Raw genomic sequence first — 19606 nt, 5'->3', positions numbered from 1 at the left:
TCCGACCCCACCACCAAAGACATTTTTCCCTCCCCACCCTTATCTGCCTTCCGGAGGGACCACTCTCTCCGTGACTCCCTTGTCCGCTCCACACTCCCCTCCAGCCCCACCTCATCCAGCACTTTTCCCTGCAACCGCAGGAAGTGCTACACCTGCCCCTACACCTCCCCCCTCACTCCCATCCCAGGCCCCAAGAAGACTTTCCACATCAAGCAGATGTTCACCTGCACATCTGCCAATGTGGTATACTGCATCTGCTATTCCCGTTGTGGCCTCCTCCACATCGGGGAAACCAAGTGGAGGCTTGGGGACCGCTTTGTAGAACACCTACGCTCGGCTCACACTAAACAACTGCACCTCCCAGTCACGAACCATTTCAACTCCCCCTCCTATTCCACAGACGACATGTCCATCCTGGGCCTTCTGCAGTGCCACAATGATGCTACCCGAAGATTGCAGGGACAGCAACTCATATTCCGCTTGGGAACCCTGCAGCCCAATGGTATCAATGTGGACTTCACAAGCTTCAAAATCTCCCCTCCCCCTACCGCATCCCAAAACCAGCCCAGCTCGTCCCCGCTTCCCTAACCTGTCCTTCCTCCCACCTATCCCCTCCTCCCACCTCAAGCCCCACCCCCATCTCCTACCTACTAACCTCATCCTGCCCCCTTGACCTGTCCGTCCTCCCTGGACTGACCCATCTCCTCCCTACCTCCCCATCTACACTCACCTTTACTGGCTCCATCCCTGCCTCTTTGACTGGTCTGTCTCCTCTCCACTTATCTTCTCTATCCATCTTCTATTGGCCTCCCCCTCTCTCCCTATTTATTTCAGAACCCCCTTCCCCTCCCCCGTTTCTGAAGAAGGGTCTAGGCCCGAAACGTCAGCCTTCCTGCTCCTCTGATGCTGCTTGGCCTGCTGTGTTCATCTAGTTCTACACCTTGTTATCTCAGAAAATTGGAGAGCTAGTCTTTCCAGGGTTGCCCTCACAGACAGACACTAGCAGAATCTAGCTGATAATAACACCTTGACATAGCTACTAGTTCGTTGCTTTGTCCACTTTCTTGATTATATGTTTTAAAAAGACAATGAGAATAAAACAAAGATCACTTACAAGTTCTTCCTGCTGAGTACGTTTCACAAGGAGACGATCAGAGGCTCTGCGAGGAACAATTTCTGCATATTTCTTCTGCAACTGCTTCTCCTATGAACAAAACAAAACTGAAGTGTGTCACAATGTATGATAACTTCTAGGTTATTCCAGAATGCCACAAATTAGTAATCACTCATCAAGGAGGACAGAGAGAGAGAGTGGAACGTTAGTTGATTTTGTTTTACGTGCAAGTATTTTCAGATTAAAAAAAAATTTGCACATCAGCATACAGTTAACTTTACCGAATGTACTTTAGGATAAAGACTGCTTGTGTCGACTGCTGTCATTGTAATTCTGCACTAGGTAGTACTATAATAATTCCTCAATTCCAACTCTGTTGCTTTGACCCTTCTGCTTACCAATTTTTGCTACCCAGCTGTAAACATAAAATCGATATACAAAATAGAAGGATGGACAAAACGTATGGCTTTTACATCTTTGTACCACAGGCCAGTTATTCCCTATCTTCTAGTTCCACTTTGGTTGAAGGCCACATTTAGTGTAAAAAAAAAATGACATTTGATCAAGATTCCCAGCATGCATTGCTGTGCATGATCAACCCATGAATAAAAATATAACTGTCTTACATTAATTTTTTGCTGGAATCCAAATTTAAAAAGAAAGCAGTTAATTTATTAAAGTAAACCACGAAATAATAATTTGCAGGTTAGCAAAATCAACTTTTGAGAGCTGGAAATATAAGCCTAGGAGTTAATAAATTTACAGATAGACTAAACTGGCTTGATTCTAATCTCTAATTTGTTGTCTTGGATAAAGAGTATAAAGTTGCCTCTACATTAGCATTTGACAGCTGGGTGAAGAGGATGGGCACCTGTAAATCACTATGTAGCTGGCAGCTACGTCAAAAGAAAAGTACATGGTCAGAAGGCTTTCGAAACAAAAAATTTGGTCTTGCCACTGACAGGCTTGTAAGCAGTCACATCGCTCTGCCACCTACATTGTATAATGTGAAATTAACTTCCTAACAATAATAATTTACTGCTTGTTCTCTCTTCTTAACTGACCTTCTGTACAATCAGATTGCTGATTTCAGGAATAAAGTTCTCAGTCAAAATTTTGTATAGCTTCCGCTCTTTTGAACATTGGCTCTCTCTGAAACCATCAGCGAGACGTTGCCACTCTTCCAAAGTGTGACACACAAGAGACCAAGTACTCCATTCTTCTAGGTGCATCATCGTTGAAGAATCTACAGTAAGAAATTAAATACAGAAGGAGTGATTTTTCATAGCACCAGGACTTCATGCGAATTCTGAAGAGCTAACAAAGAAAGATAAAATGTATCCCCTTACAGATCATGATTTGGAAACTTGTATAACATTTTACTATAGATGAAAATACTCTGTGGACCTACACTGTTGCAAGAAATACTTTGTGTAACATTTCACTTCTCTAGTAACCATGACGGTATGTAATATATGGGGTGCAGACCAAAGCTACAGTGGAATTGTCTTTAACTGGCTTTGGAATCACAAACATATAAATTTTGGTGGTTCAATCCTGCCCTCCAATCTGGAAGCACCTCAAAAAAGGCACAGCATGTATTTAGGGAAGCTAACAGAATATTAAAAGTTACAGCGAGGGAGGTTGAATACAAAAGCAGGGAAGTCATGCTTCAGTAAATGGGGCAATGATAGCAGTGCTGCTTCTAATGCATCCCCTTGTACCCCTTGTTGTGCAGACCTCCAAGGTCAGTGCCTTGCAGTGGCTTCCATGCATCGGTACACTGCTCACTGTGCATGGAGCCTCCCAGAGACTGTGCATCTTTGAGGGACAGTTACTGGTGAGACCACATCTGGAGTACTGTGCACGGCATTGGTCATCTAGTTGAAGGAAGAGTGTAAATGCATTGGAAGTAGTTTAGGAAAGATTTACTAGACTATAATACATGAGTGGGTTGCCTTAGGAGGAAAGTTTGGAGAAAACTTGACCTTAGGAGGAAAGGCATGCATTCATTGGAGTTTAGAAGAGTAAGAGGCAAGTTAATTGAAACATATAACATCCCAGGGGTCTTGCTAGAGTGGATGTGGAGTTGATTTTTCTTTTTATGGGAGACTCACAAACTAGGGCGTGTCCATTTCAAACAGATTAGATGAATTCGTTTTCTCTCAGAGGGTTTCAAATCTTTGCAAATCTCTTCCTAAAAAGGTGATGGCAGCAGAGTCCTTGAATACGATTAAGGCAGAGTTGGAAAAAATCTTGTAAATCAAGAGGGTGACAGGTGATCAGTGGTAGGCAGGAATGTGGGTTTAAGGTTACAATCAGATCAGCCACAATCAAAAATAATGGTGGAGCAGGCTTGAGGGGTTGAATGATCTGTTCCTGCTGCTTGTTCTAATGCATGCTCACATTCATTGCATTAGAATGTTTGATTATTTTCAGAACAGCACTTTCTACAGCCTGCTAGCCTGTACAAGGCAAAACACAGGAGAGTTCCCACACCAGCCTGCTATACAAGACATAGAAGGGGTCTACATTCCCCTTCACAACTAATACCCTTCAGACAGATCACTGGGAGTCTGAGGAAAGGAAGGGAAGGACAGTGATTACTGACCTGCAGAAGAAGTGCAAGAAATAAAGGTCATACCTCGGCAGAAAAGAAGAGCCCAGGAACCTGAATATCTGATAACCAGCGGGGTAAATGTGAAATGCGCGGAGGAGGAGGGAGAGAAGGAGCAATGTGAGCATGCCCAGAGCAGGAGAGGGAGAAGGGGCAATGTGAGCATTGTCTCCAAAAATGACAATGGGTTGTGGCGACAAAACAATTTTTACTGTATTTTCCAAAATACATGTGACAATATGAATCATTCATTCATTACTCAGGTTATTTAGTTTAAGTAAGATGCCTTATTAAACTGGGACCTCTGTTATTGTTTTTAATGTCATTGCAAGCAGACTTATGAATTAAACTAAGTGAAGCTGATCTTATCTGCTTGTGTGCTTTCACCTTGTGAAGTAAAGCTCCTTAATGATCCAAACAAAGTCCCAATTAAAATCAATCGTGTCCACCTTTGAAATAATTGAAAAATTGCAGATGTGAGCCATGAAAAACCAGCCCTGACCAGAAATGTTATTAACATCCTGAGTGCTGTTATAATAAAATTAGATATAGGGCAGTGAGAGTAAACTACTCTAAAAGTTAATGTCATAGACAACAAAACCAATTTAAAAGCTTTAGAGTGACAGGGGCTGTTGACAATGGTACTAATTGCAACACCTTGTAATTGGCACACAGATTTTAAAGGTCTCATGAAACAGCAGTACCTGAAGTTTGATAAAAGTTAGTTGCTTATCTTTTGAACTAAGTTAAATTGCTGATGCAACATATTACTGTACAAATTTATGTCAAATTTGGACAAATTATTTCTGCTGTCAGGTCCCTTTCCACAAAGTGTGAACTGCAAATGAGACAAGTCAGTCAAAGTTTGGTCACTGTCAATGAAATCCAGAGATGGTCACCACCTAAACTCAGAAGGTGCTTAAAGCAAATATTGCTGAAATTCAGGAGAAGGGAGGTTACTGCTGTGACAACGGATAATGCTGCAACAATTTTGTCTTGTGAAGTGGAATTACAAATGAAGAACCATTGAGACATGATGACTTAAAAATGTATCTTTTACATTTTCTCTCTCCGAGTCAACAGATATTGCATATCGTGTTTTGAAAAACGCAAACAATATTAAGTACTTGCTTAAGTTGCAATATGACAACACACCATTGAACAGTTTCATCTCCAATCTTAACCCAAATTTAATCCTCACTGACTATTATACAGCTAAATAATGTTATGCTGATACTGGTTTCATTTTTGTGCTTACCAGAATATCCTGCAGAACCATTTTCCTTTTGCATATTACTTTCTTCATCAGATGTTCCATCAATGATTCCACTTTCCTTTTCAACTCTTTCAAACTTATCACTGTTAATATAGAATAACTGAATGTTTAAAATTTGCAATTATTCATCAAAAACATATTTTGGAACATGTTAACACTGACAATTATTAAATGTCTCAGTGAAATGCTCACCGATTTTCCTTCAACAGTCCAGGTGCACTTTCTGCATCATGTGCCAATCATTTGGGAAGAAAGACAAGATGGCACAAATTTGCGTAGCCCTTAATATTCCTTAGTACGCCACTCTTGCTTGGAAAGGCTGGGAGAGGGAAGGATTTCCTTCCCACACGTGCTAGCCTTTGACAAAACCATCTAATTCCTAGGAAGTCATTAGCCTGAAACTCATGCTATATAGTGCTTTGTAAAGTTATGTCATACTCTGTAACATTGTAATCTAACATTTAAAATAGTTTCAAGAGTGTAAGCTGAATTTTCCATCTTTGAATATCATTGCAGTAACTTTGCGGCAAAATAACTAAAGTGGGAGAGGACAAAGTAAATTTTAAGAAAGTACATTTCTACTTTGAAAACAGAAGCACATTTTCCTATCTTTAAAGCCAACCTGTAGAACATTACATATGCTATACTTCAAATAAATGCTTGTTTAAATAGTCTACCCTACCTTGTTTTAGATAAACTGTAACGAAGTTTCCACTTCTTCTTCTGCTTTTCATCTTTGCTCTTTGTTGCAATATTTTTATGCATGACTCCAAAATTTTTTGTTTTTCCCTCTTCCTTAAGTTTCTTTCCTTTTCTAGAAATCAAATGTTGAAAAATTTTAAACACTTTGCATCTCACAATACTTATATTCCGCAGTGATGATAGTATGCTGCATCCATGTTTCAAGCTGTTACACTCATACATAGAACATAGAACAGTACAGCACAGTACAGACCCTTCAGCCCACGATGTTATGCCGAACTTTTACCCTAAACCTAAGGTCTATCTAACCTCCACCCCTACCTTATACTATCATCCATATGCTTACCTAATAGCTGCTTAAATGCCCCTAATGAGGCCGACTCCACTACCCTCTCCGGCAATGCATTCCATGCCCCAACCACTCTCTGAGTAAAGAACCTACCTCTGACGTCTCCCCTATATCTACCTCCACTCACTTTAAAACTATGCCCCTTCATAATAGCTACCTCCACCCTAGGAAAAAGTCTATGGCTGTCCACTCTATCTATACCTCTGATCATTTTGTACACCTCTATCAAGTCACCTCTCATCCTTCGTCGTTCTAAATAGAAAGGCCCTAGCTCTCTCAACCTTTCCTCGTAAGACCTTCCCTCCATTCCAGGCAACATCCTGGCAAATCTCCTCTGCACCTTTTCCAATGCTTCCACATCTTCCCTGTAATGAGGCGACCAGAACTGGACACAATACTTCAGATGTGGCCGAACCAGGCTTTTGTATAGCTGGAGCATAACTTCACAGCTCTTGAACTCAATCCCTCTATTAATGAATGCTAACACACCATATGCCTTCTTAACAACTCTATCCACCTGGGTGGCAGCCTTCAGGGAACTGTGGGCATGAACCCCAAGATCCCTCTGCTCCTCCACACTGCCAAGAATCTTTCCGTTAACCCTGTATTCTGCTTTCAAGTTTGTCCTTCCAAAATGAATCACCTCACACTTTTCAGGGTTAAACTCCATCTGCCACTTCTCAGCCCAGCTCTGCATCCTATCAATGTCCCTTTGTAACCTAGAACAGCCCTCCACACTGTCCACAATGCGACCCACCTTCATATCGTCCGCAAACTTACTGATCCACCCTTCCACTCCTTCATCTAAATCATTTACAAAAATCACAAATAGAAGAGGACCCAGAACAGATCCTTGTGGTACACCACTCGTAACTGAGCACCATGTTGAATATTTTCTGTCCACTACCACCCTTTGTCTTCTAAGGGTCAGCCAATTCTGAATCCAATCTGCCACATCTCCCCCTATCCCATGCCTCCTTACCTTCTGCATGAGCCTACCACGGGGAACCTTTTCAAACGCCTCACTTAAATCCATGTATATCACATCCACTGCTCTACCTTCATCCACATGTTTGGTCACCTCTTCAAAGAATTCAATAAGGTTTGTGAGGCATGATCTACCCCTCACAAATCCATGCTGACTATCACGAATCAAACTATGCCTTTCCAAGTGATCATAAATCCTATCTCTCAGAGCCCTTTCCAATAATTTGCCCACCACTGAAGTAAGACTAACTGGCCTGTAATTGGGGTTATCCTTATTCCCTTTTTTGAACAAGGGAATGACGTTTGCCTCTCTCCAATCTTCCGGCACTACACCCGTGGACAGTGAGGACAAAAAGATCATCGCCAAAGGTCCTGCAATCTCTTCCCTCGCTTCCCATAGAATCCTTGGATAAATCCCATCAGGCCTGGGGGACTTATCTATCTTCAACTTCCTCAAAATTCCTAGCACATCTTATTTAGTAACAGCGACATCCTCTAGCCTACCAGCCTGTTTCGCACTGTCCTCCTCTACAACTAGGTCCCTCTCAGTTGTGAATACTGAAAAAAAGTATTCATTAAGGACCTCTCCTATCTCTTTAGGCTCCGTGCACAAATTCCTTTACAATCCTTGATCGGCCCTACCCTTTCTCTGGTCATTCTCTTATTCCTCACGTATGTGTAAAAAGCCTTGGAGTTTTCCTTGATCCTATCTGCCAAGGTTTTCTCATGCCCCCTTATAACTCTCCTAAGCCCTTTCTTCAGCTCCTTCCTAGATAACTTGTATCCCTCTAGAGCCTTTTCCGTTCCTTGTTTCCTAAACCTTACATAAGCATCCTTCTTCCTCTTAACCAGTCGTTCCACCTCTCTTGAGAACCAAGGCTCCCTCACTCGACCGTATCTTCTCTGCCTGCTAGGAACAAACATATCTAACACACGCAGTATGCATTCCTTAAACAATCTCCACATTTCAATAGTGCTCTGCCCTGACAGCATCTGTTCCCATTTTATGTTACCCAGTTCTTGCCTAACAGAATTGTAATTACCCTTGCCCCAATTATAAACCTTACCCTGCTGTATGTACCTATCCTTTACCATGACGATTGTAAAAGTAACAGAGTTATGATCGCTACCACAAAAATGCTCTCCTACGAACAGGTGTAACACTTGGCCCAGTTATGGCCTAAATACAACACTCATTGTTGGTGTACAAAATATCAAGTCTGTTCTGTGAACTGGAGTGAGTGATTGGGGTGCGGGGTGGGGGGATGAAGGTGGTGGAGGGACTAATGCCTTCATTAAGTTCTCATTTAATAAGTAATCCCAATTGTTGAAATAAATTTATAAAAACAAATAAAATTGAACACCACTTGCAAACAGTCTTCCATTTCGTGTAGCTCACAATTCCTTGGACTGCCTCAGTTAATACGCTTAATAGTTTGTCACAGGGCATACCTGATTCGCTAGCTTTATGACAGTATAATGAAAAATACACTATCTAAAAAGAACAGCTGGGGGAGGAGAAGTAGGGAGATAGCTTTCGTCTGAAAAAAAAGAGAAAGAATACCACTATGATCAAAATAAGTGCTCAAGTAAAGACATAAATGAGAGTTTATGCAATACTATACATCTGTTTCTGAAAGACTGACAACAGTGGGAGAATGGAAGTTTGAGAATAAGCTGGGAAGAGTACACTTCCTCTGAATTGACATCTTGTCCAATGGTTGTCTTGTTCTTTACCTACCTCCATCAATTACAACTGTCTTGGTTTGCCTCCTCTTCCTTCCCCATCACCTTTTCTTTCTTTCCTCCTACCTCACCAGTCCCACTTACCAACCACTGCCATATAATGGTTCTACTATCCACAACTTCAAAGCTTGTTTGTTCTGAAAAATGCAATACTGAATGCCTGGGTTCAATGTCACAGAAGACCAACTAGTAACACATTAAAATCTTGCAGGTTAATACACTTGTCATTACTTCCCAACATGACTTCTTACCTCAGCAAGTTTAAAAGAGAAAGTAATGGCAAGAGTGTGCAATAGAAGATTAACATCAAGAGTTTCCGAATAAAAACGCAGACATCAGACTTTTACAAACGCAAATTGTAACAAAGGAAATGTGATTCTGAAATGGATTTAGATCGATACCCACAAACACTAGTCCAATTATTCCTCCTCCCTGCCTGATGGCTTAGTTAACCTGAAAACCTGACCACGATTACTTGTGTACAATGCATGAGAGGTTGATGAGAGGAAAAGAAAGAGATAAATGAAACAAAAACATGACTGAAGGCTGGATATAGTATTGAGTGATCCTATTGTTTTTGAGAGTGATAAATTTATTGAACATTTAGAATATCACAAATTTCAAACAGAGCCATGACAAACTGGTAACGTATAGGCTGTGCTCATCAAAGCTTCCATGGGATTTTGGGTGTAAACACTTAAGGGGTTTTATACTCCTGAATCATGCAGTCTGTGAAACTAAATTACACACAGAACTATTTTAAGATCTTAATATTGTATTATCTATTTACATCAGATTAGAAAGATTTTGCACTTTAAACAATTCCAACCTTAGCTTGTAATACAGAATTTACATTACTTATTATCGTTCTTTGGTGCTTTAGGTTTTGATGTTTCCTTGGGTGGTTTTGGTGGAGGAAGTTCTTTGTACAATCTGGTGCCATAGAAATACCAGTATCGTGCTCCGACACTGTCCTCTCCGAGGGGCTCTACTCTTAAGCTGTCTGCTTCAAGACCCTGAAACAAATCAATACATGATACCAGATTTAGATTCAAAACACTGCTTTGTAATGCCTCAAGCTTACTGACCACACATCAATAGGCTTGCATCAGCTCATATAATCACTGGATGGAAATTTTATTAAAACCTGTTATCATCGGGTGCAAGTCATCCAAAAATAGGTGAAAAGTGAAAAATATGTATAGAAAATGCAGTTTTAAATTGACAGTGCACATAATAGATACAAAACTGGCCTAACAAATTCAGATCTAAGCAAAGTTGGCTAACAACTGAACTTATCATTATATTCCAAAAACTGAAAACTAAAAATGTGAAGCTTTTTCATTAGAACAAAAGACAGAAGTGTTCAGAATTATGGGGTGATGGCAGTTATTAAAGTGAACACGGAAAACTATTTTGCCTGGTCAGTGTCAGGAATATTAAGACTTTGTAAAAAGTCTTCATAAAAGACTTTAATAATCAAAATATGATATCAAGAGTTACAATTGGCAGGACTTTTAGAATTGAACCTTCCACCAGAACTGGATGTAATAATTGTTAGAGAAAAAATTAGAAGGGAAAAGGATAAAGTGGACAGTTCTTAATTGGCGAGCTGACACAGGATCAATGAGCTGAATGACTGAAATTATCCAAAACAAAGCTTTTTAAAACCATCCAGCAAAATTATTTCACTCTAATCCATGCAGTTAGTGTTTGCATAATTATATATGCAAGGATATTAAGAATGGTGGTAAGGAAATGCCAGGGAACTGTAGACATGTGAGCCTGACATTGGTGGTGGGCAAGTGTTGCTGGGACAGGATCTACACGCATTTGAAAAGGCAAGGACTGATTAGGGATAGTCAACATGAATTTGGGCGTGGGAAATCGTGTGTTTAACTTGATTGAGTTTTTGAGGAACTAACAAAGAGGATTGATGAGGGCAGAGCGGTGGACATGATCTATATGGACTTCAATAAGGTGCTCAACAAGGTTCCTCATGGTAGACTGGTTAGTAAGTTTAGTTCACATGGAAGACAGGGAGAACTAGCCATTTGGATACAGAACTGGCTTGAAGGTAGAAGACAGAGTGTGGTGATGGATGTTTGCTTTTCAGACTGGAGGCGTGACCAGTGGTGTGACACAAGGATCGGTGCTGGGTCTATTGCTTTTCGTCATTTACATAAATGATCTGGATGTGAACATAGGTGGTATGGTTAATAAGTTTGCAGATGAGACCAAAATTGGAGGTGTAGTGGACAGCGAAGGAGGTTACCTCAAGGTACAATAGGACCTTGATCAGATGGGCCAATGGGCTGAGGAGTGGCAGGTGGAATTTAATTTAGATAAATGGGAGGTGTTGCATTTTGGAAAGACAAATCAGGGCAAGACATACACATTTAGTGGTAAGGTCCTGCGGAATGTTGCTGAACAAAGAGACCTTGGAGTGCAGGTATTTAGTTCCTTGAAAGTGGAGTCCCAGGTAGACAGGATAATGAAGGCGGTGTTTGGTATGCTTACCTTTATTGGCAAGTGCATAAAGTACAGGAGTTGGGAGGTCATGTTGCAGCTTTACAGGACATTGGTTAGGCGACTTTTGGAATACTGCATGCAATTCTGGTCTCTCTGATATAGGAAGAATGTTATGAATCCTGAAAGGGTTCAGAAAAGATTTACATAGGATGTTGCCAGGATTGGAGGGTTTGAGCTGCAGGGAGAGATGGAAGAGGCTGGAGCTATTTTCCCTGGAGGGTTGGAGGCTGAGGGTGACTTTATAGCAGGTGATAAAATCATGAGAGGCATGGATAAGGTGAATAGACAAGGTCTTTCCCCGGGGTGGGGTGTCTAAAACTAGAGGGAATAGGTTTAAGGTGAGAGGGGAAAGATTTAAAAGGGACCTCAAGGGGCAACTTTTCCCACACAGAGGGTGGTGCATGTAATGGAATGAGTTGGGTACAATTACAACATTTAAAAGGCACCTGGATGGTTATCTGAATAGGAAGGGTTTAAGAGGGATATGGACCAAATGCTGGCAAATGGGTCTTGGTCAGTTTGAGGTGTCTGGTCAGTGTGGACAAGTTGGACAGGAAGGTCTATTTCCATGCTGTACAGTGCTATGATTCAATGACTCTATAACTGTAGAAGATAAAAATCCCTTACCTTGAGTAGGTCAAACACATCTGTTGCATCCAGACGATAATCACAAAGTTTGTGCAAAATTTCTATAATTACTCGGGTAGAAAGTGCCCTAAAATGGATTCCCTCCAGTGGGTTTTCCTTTCCCTCTTCAAGTTCCCATCTATGCCGTATGATGTCTTCAAGGTACACGTGAAAATTCTCTATGCTGATGAGACAAAAAGAAAGTACAACAAAGCACTTAGAAATGGTTAATTCTCTCAGTCAAATGAGAGTATAAGCAAGGTATTTTATCAGTGTTGGTTACCATTCTCAAAATTTTTTCTTGACTTGTGCTTAAAGAAATACTGAGCCAAGAATTTTTATATCAATTTCAGTTAAATAATAGTGCAGCTACAAGGACATTGCATTTCTATAGGGTGTTTAATGTTATTATGGAGACATGGAGGTCACATTTTGGGTACTGATAGTGAATGGAATGTACACCAGGGGCATTAGAATAAGTGGAATTAGAATGCACATTGTTGAACGGGAGAAGATTTTTTAATGTGTAAATTGTACAAATGTTCAAGTTTAATATCAATACCTTAAAGTAATCATGGCAATTGGGATGTGTTGTCATTTTTCTATCCGTATTCATTGAACTTTTGAACTAATTTAGTTGAGTTCAGCTTTCATTTAACCACTTTTTGCAAATAGATGTTGTTGCCATGAAATCTCCTTTAGGCCCAGTTCTTGATAATATTTTTGTCAGTTTTCATGAGAAGCACATTTCTGATGGCATGAGCTGTAACCACCCACCCCATGCATATTTCTGATGTGCATACTGTATTCAAAACTGTGGCTGTAGTTAAAATGTATTTACACACCTCAATGTACTCCATCTCACATTCAAATTCACCTTGAAAGGGAGCAGCCTAATGAGCTCCCTTTTGTCAATGTACTTGTTAAGAAATCTGTTAATGGGTTCCCTATTGCCATCCAGTGCAAACCTACCTTAACTAGCCAATTTATAGATTGGCATTCAAACAACTCCCCACACAATAAGATCTGCTGTATTGAAAATTTCAAAAAGGGCCCAGGCCATTTGCTCACCATGCATGTTTTACTCTGAAAGAGTGCAAAGCTATCCTGGAGGACAATGGCTACCATGATAAGACCATTGCTTGCTTTGCATTCATGCATACTCATGAATGGGTTTAAGGCTGCTACCTTCAAATTTGAAAAGTGCCAGCGCACCTCAAATTATCCTGAAAATGTAATGTATCAAAAGAAAACCTGAACACCATGTGAAACTAGTCACAGTGCAACAGTGACACGTAGTGTTCTCCGCTAACAAGATGAAATTCGAGCAAAAAAAAAAAGGACATTCTTTCCACCACACAAATGGGTAACGCTGTCTATGATTTTCAGAGCCAGTGTGACGTTTGGGATGTCAGCCATACGTTCCAATGTGTGGACAATTGTATCAAACTGCACATGCCTTCAGCTGTCACAAAGTACTGACCCTACACAAGCAGTCCATCCTTCCAAAACTCAGAACATAATGTTTACTGTTAGATTAGATTCCACAGATGAATGGCATTTGCTGAACAATGTGCTACAAAATACGCTAACAATTTAACATTAATCTGATTTGCAATGTGGATTATTTACACTTCTTAGAAGTTAGATACATTCACATGCAGGGACATGTCCTTGGTGGAGAAAATGGAATACCTTCAGGTATTGAGCTTCCTTTGAATTAAATAATATGTGCAGGGGGCAGATTCATAACTCAGGCACTCACAATGCCTGCAATGCCTCTAGCAGGGATGCTGTTTTCTGCAATAATTAGGATCAAATCAAAGCAATTTCAACTGCATAGGCAATAAAATGTGTTCTTTTTCAAATATTTCTGCAGTTTCTACAGAGGCAAGCAGGGTGGCAGAGTGATGAGCTGAGTATTGGCAGGAGATAGCGAGGCTGTGAACCAAGCTCTCAGTGGAGCAATAAATCAAGTACTAGAGCGAGGCAGTGAAGTGATCCATCAAGCTGAGCCTTTGGGGGTCAGTGGAGCAGTGAACTAAGCGTCAGAGCAGGGCAGCATAGTGGTGAGCCCAATTCACAGTGGGGCAACAGAGATAGCCAAATGCCACAGAGTCAGGTGGCAAGCCAAACATCCAGTGGGGTGATGTGCCAAGCACCAGTGCAGGGCACAAAAGTGAGCTAAGTGCTGGAGCAAAGCAGTGAGCTGAGCTCACAGCAGGGTGCTAAGTGATACTGTCACTGCAATGATGATGTTAATACTGCTGTGCATGCACAATTTGGCAGTGTGAGTGCCAACTTCCTGGTCCAGGTGCATGTTAATGACATTAGCTAATCAACTTCCCCACAACAGCACTGTGGCAGGAAGCAGTCGTTTAAACAAAAGCTTAGGAGGCAATAGTTCCCGGGTGCATTCTCCATGTCAAGATTCACTGATCAATCAATCACGATCTTTTTCTCATATAGTATAAATTGTCGCCATCTTTGAAACATGGTATTCTTGTGCTTCTGTTCCAATTAGTCCAAGACAAAAAGTGTCAAGAGTATCTCTGTTTTCATAAATAGTTAAGAGGAGAAAAGTTGTAGAATCAAAACCTTAACATTGACATCTGCTTAGGAAGGGCTTGGAGGAATCAGTTCCCTGATCTTGTTAATTCAACCACATCAGATGTCTGAGCACAACTTCTCTCTTCTAGTGCTCTTAGTGAGGCCAAACGTTAAAACAATAAGTGGGTGTGTTAAAATATATTGTAATTCTATGAGAATTTCAAAAAAATTCAAGACAATTCTTCTTTATTAATCGCGTGCAAATCTCAGTTTTGTTTGTCACATTGATTACTTTGGTAAAGATCAACTTCAAAAACTGATGGCGAAGTCACTCAAAAAATCTGAAATCCAATTGTGTGAAATATAGAGACAACAAGGTGCAGGGCTGGATGAACACAGCAGGCCAAGCAGCATCATAGGAGCAGAGAGGCTGACGTTTCGGGCCTAGACCCTTCATATAGAAGTAGTTTTAAACACCTCTGTATTACATGACTACAACCACAGGATTGATAAAATTAAAATACTGTAACAACTTAGATAATGTTAGGCTGAGCATAATGACTTGCATACGTTGCTGGATGAAAGTCAACACATTTTTAAAAATCCTCGTTCCAGTTCTAGAATCACTTCACGACATGGTCTCATCCCAACTCCTCCAGCCCTGGAACCTCAAAATCTTTGTGCCCCTCTTATTCTAATATCTTGCACATCCTCCATTTTCACAGTTCCACCACTGGTTGTCTTGCCTTCAATTGTCCAGGTAACAAGCTCTGGACTTCCCTCTTCCAGCTTCTCTACTTGCTCTCCTCCTTTAAAGCACTCCTTAAAACTAGAGATAGTTTTTCTGAAGAATGGTCTAGGCCCGAAACGTCAGCCTTCCTGCTCGGCCTGCTGTGTTCATCCAGCTCTACACCTTGTTAAATCAGATTCTCCAGCATCTGCAGTCCCTACTCCTTAAAACTAACGCTCTTTCATAAGATTTCTGGCTATCTGCCCAAATATCTCATATGGCTCAGAGTCACATCTGTCTGATAATGCTTCTATGAAATACTTTGGGATGTTTTATGATGTTAAAGGAGCTCTATAAATAGAAGTTGTTGTTGGATTCAAAATGTTTGGATTTGACATTCAGGTAAAATCTTTTCAACTGAAGATCTCAAGCTGGAACACCTCAACTAAGTGAATGCAAGAAAGCACAGGATCAAATGCTAATTTCATCCATCAAGCCCATTTGTGGATACAATGAGATCATGGGTGATCTGCAGTCAAGCTCCATGTGGGCAGCCTTTGCACCATGTTCTTTAATTCTAGGAAAGGGAATAAGCTAACAATTGTCAACCTGTGAAGTTATGAATAGCATCAAACTGACAAAAAAAATACATAGCAAAGAAATCAAGGCTATGTCAAATGCAGGAGAGAGGCTAAGGTTGAAATAAGGAAGGCTAAAAGGAAATACAAGGAAAGGACAGCAGGCTGCACTCAAACAGATAGTGAAATGGTCTTCAACATATAATAGTAAGAGATTAGTAAAGGATAGAGTGGGTCCCATAAGGAACAAGGAGGGTAAAATGCTCAGTGAAGCACAGGGAATGGCAGAAGTACTAATTGAGCACTCTACTTCCGTATTTACCAAGGTCAGAAGTCACACTACACCACGTTATAGTCCAGATTTATGTGAAAATACAAGCTTTCAGAACCTCAGTCCTTCTAACACCCTTGAGAGGCTCCGAAAGCCTGTGGTTTTAAATAAATCTGTTGGACTATAACCTGGTGTCACGTGATTTCTGACCTTGTCCACCCCAGTCCAACATCAGCACCTCCACCTCCTGTCCTTACCAAATTAGAAAATGGTGACAATGGCCTAGTTGAAAATGTGGATGTTAAGCAACTGAGCATTATAGTGATAGATAAAGAGGTAGTGCTAAAAAGACTAGCAGCACTCCAGGTAGTGAAATTGCCAGGGCCGGTTGGGATGCATCAGAGATTTCTGAGCGAGGTGAGAGAGTAAATTGCGGAGCTGTTGACAGAAATTTTCCAGGTCTTTCTGAACACAAGGTTAGTCCCGGGACTGGAGGATTGCAAATGTAATACCATTATTACCGAAAGATAACCCAGGAAACGACAGACATGCCAGCCTGATGTCAAAAGTGGGCAAACTGATGGAGGCCATAATACAGGATAAGGTAAATATACACTATTCAGTTCCGAGCACCTTATTTAAGAAAGGATGTTAAAGCCCTAGAGACAATGCAAAGAAGATTTCCTAGAATGATACCAGGAATGAGGGATTTTAGAAGTAACTAGAGGTCACAACTTCAAGATTGTCAGCAAGAGGGCTAGGAATGAGAGGAGGAGAAAATTCTTTACTCAAATTGTTAGGATTTGGAACTGGGGGAGTGGTGGAAGCAGATTCGATACAAGGTTTCAACAGAGAGCTGGATATCTATTTGAAAGTGAGGAATTTAGAGGAATACAGAGGTAGACCTGGATAGCTCTTTTGGGAGCTTGTCCACACAATGTGTTGAATGGCCTCATCCTGTACTGTAAAATTCTATGATTGGCAAAGATTAGTGGTAAACCAGAGAATTGGGAAAGTATTACAGAGCATTAGGAAAGTTTTAAAAAGCAACCCAAAAGATTCGTGAGAGCAGGGCAGTAGATGTTGTTTACATGGACTTTGGTAAAGCCTTTGACAGGATTCCACATGGCAGACTAATTAAAGTTGGATCACATGGGATTCAGGGCGAGCTTACCAGGTGGATACAAAATTGGCTTTGGACCATAGGAGATAGAGGGTGATGGTGGAGGGTTGGTTTTCAAACTTGAGGATTGTGACCAGCAGTGTTCCACAGGGATTGGTCCACTTTTGTTGGTCATTTATACAAACTATTTGGATGAGGATATCGGAGGTATGGTTAGCAAGTTTGCGGATGACACCAAAACTGGCGATATAGTGGACAAAGAAGAAGGTTGTCCAAGATTCCAAAGAGATCTTGAATAATTGGGTCAATGGGCTGGAGTGGCAAATGGAGTTGCATTTGGATAAATGCGTGGTTTTGCATTTTGGTAAAACAAACAAGGGCAGGACTTGTACAATTAATGGTAGGGCCCTGGGTAGTGTTGTAGAACAGAGACCTAGGGGTTCAGGTACATAATTTTTTGAAATTTGAGTCACAGGTAGACAAGGTGGTTAAAATGCCATTTAGAACACTTGCCTTCATTGCTCAGCCTATTTAGTTTAGGAGTTGGGATGTCATGCTGAGACTTTACAGGACGTTGGGGAGGCCTCTTCCGAATACTGTGTGCAGTTCTGGTTGCTCTGCTGTGTAAGGATGTTACTACATTAGAGCGGTTCAAAAAAGATTTACCAGGATGTTGCTGGGAATTCAGGGTTTGAGTTATAAAAATAGGCTAGATAGGCTGTGACCTTTTTTCACTGGAGCATAGGAGGCTGAGAGGTGACCTTACAGATGTGTATTAATTCATGAGGGGCGTACGTAAGTTGATTAGTAAGAGTCTGTTCCCTAGGGTGGGTGAGTTCAAAACTAGGGGCATATTTTAAGCTAACAGGAGAAAGTTTTAAGAAGGACATGAGGGATAATTTTTTTTTTTTTACACAGTGAAATTCATGTGTGGAATGAACTGCCAGAGGAAATGGTGGATGCAGGTACAGTTACAACATTTAAAATACATTTGGACAGGTACATGAATAGGAAAGGTTTGGAGGAATATGGGCCAAATGCAAGTAAGTGGGACAAGATTAGATTAGGAACATGGCCAGTGTGGACTGGTTGCATCAAAGGGTCTTTTTCCATGCTGTATGACTCTGTAAAAGACAACCAATAAAAATGAGGAAGATAAACGTTGAAGGTAAACATGCAAGTAATATTAAGACAGACAGCAAGAGCTTCTTTAATTTTATAAAAAAGGGAGAAGCCAAGGGAGGAGCCAAGAAAATGAACATAGTCCCCTCAGAGAATGAGGCTGGGAAAATACAGGGGACCCAGGAAATAGCAGAGGAGTTGAATAAATATTTACTGCAATTACCACAGTAGAAGACACTTATAATAGCATTCCAAAATTACTCAATAATCAAGGGGCAAGATGAGGACAGGAAATGAATATGATAAGTCTGATTACAGAAAAGGTGCTAGGGAAACAAAGATGGCTAACCACTGCTAAATCTCCAGAACATGATGGGCTGCATCCTAGGATATTAAAGAATGTAGCAACAGAAATAGCAGATTTTCTGGTGGCAATCTTCCAGGAATCCTTAGATTCTGGCAAAGTCCAAGGGGATTAGAAAACTGTAACACCTTTATTTAAAAAGGGAAAGAGACAAATAAAAACAGGCTACTATAGGATAGTTATATCTGTTATTGGGAAAATGTCAGAATTTACAAATGGTACCATAGCAGAGCAGTTACAAATACATAATAGAATCAAGCAGCATCAGCATGGCTTCACGAAGGGGAAACCATGCCTGATAAATTTACTAGAATTCGCTGTTGAGATTGCAAGCAGGATAGATAAAGGGAAAGCAATGTATTTAATATCTTCGGTTTTTCAAAAGGCATTTGATTAGTTACCACATATAAAGCTACTTAAGGGGTGGCAGATTGGGCTTAATTTAGATAGATGAGAGGTGCTGCATTTTGGAAAGGCAAATCAGGGCAAGACATGCACACTTAATGGTAAGGTCCAGAGGAGTGTTGCTGAACAAAGAGGTCTTGAGTGCAGGTTCATAGTTCCTTGCAAGTAGAATCCTAGGTAGACAGGATAGTGAAGATGGCATTTGGAATGCTTGCCTTAATTGGTCAATGCATTGAGTACAGGAGTTAGGAGGTCATGTTGCGGCTGTAGAGGACATTGGGTGGACCACTTTTGGAATACTGCATGCAATTCTGGTCTCCCTGCTAAACGAAGGATGTTGTGAACCTTGAAAGGGCTCAGAAAAGATTTACAAGGACGTTCCCAGGGTTGGAGGGTTCGAGCTATTGGGAGAGACTGAATAGGCTGGGGCTATTTTCCCGGGAGTATCGGAGGCTGAGGGGTGACCTTATAGAGGTTTATTAAAACATGAGGGGCAGAGTTAGGGAAATAGAC

At 40.9% G+C, this 19606-nt stretch overlaps 1 protein-coding gene across 4 annotated transcripts in view; it reads right to left on the bottom strand.

Annotated features, from left to right (window-relative positions):
* The window catches only part of LOC109922116 (cat eye syndrome critical region protein 2-like), a 69071-nt gene that overhangs the window by 28539 nt on the left and 20926 nt on the right, over positions 1-19606 (bottom strand). For 3 of the 4 annotated variants that reach the window (XM_048607139.1, XM_048607140.1, XM_048607141.1), the window contains exons 3-8: positions 11951-12134; positions 9650-9807; positions 5690-5821; positions 4990-5090; positions 2179-2360; positions 1115-1204 (exon numbers count right to left, since the gene is read on the bottom strand). In XM_048607139.1, coding sequence (XP_048463096.1) covers positions 1115-1204; positions 2179-2360; positions 4990-5090; positions 5690-5821; positions 9650-9807; positions 11951-12134 — 847 coding nt within the window. Of the gene's footprint in view, positions 1-1114; positions 1205-2178; positions 2361-4989; positions 5091-5689; positions 5822-9644; positions 9808-11950; positions 12135-19606 lie in introns of those variants that run through there. The other variant, XM_048607142.1, reaches the window with a different exon arrangement.

The sequence above is a fragment of the Rhincodon typus genome, chromosome 17, assembly GCF_021869965.1.
Source record: "Rhincodon typus isolate 14 chromosome 17, sRhiTyp1.1, whole genome shotgun sequence".
Taxonomy (NCBI): Eukaryota; Metazoa; Chordata; class Chondrichthyes; order Orectolobiformes; family Rhincodontidae; genus Rhincodon; species Rhincodon typus.
Note: the sequence above shows the minus strand (reverse complement) of the source record. Positions and strands in the feature narration are given on the sequence as shown.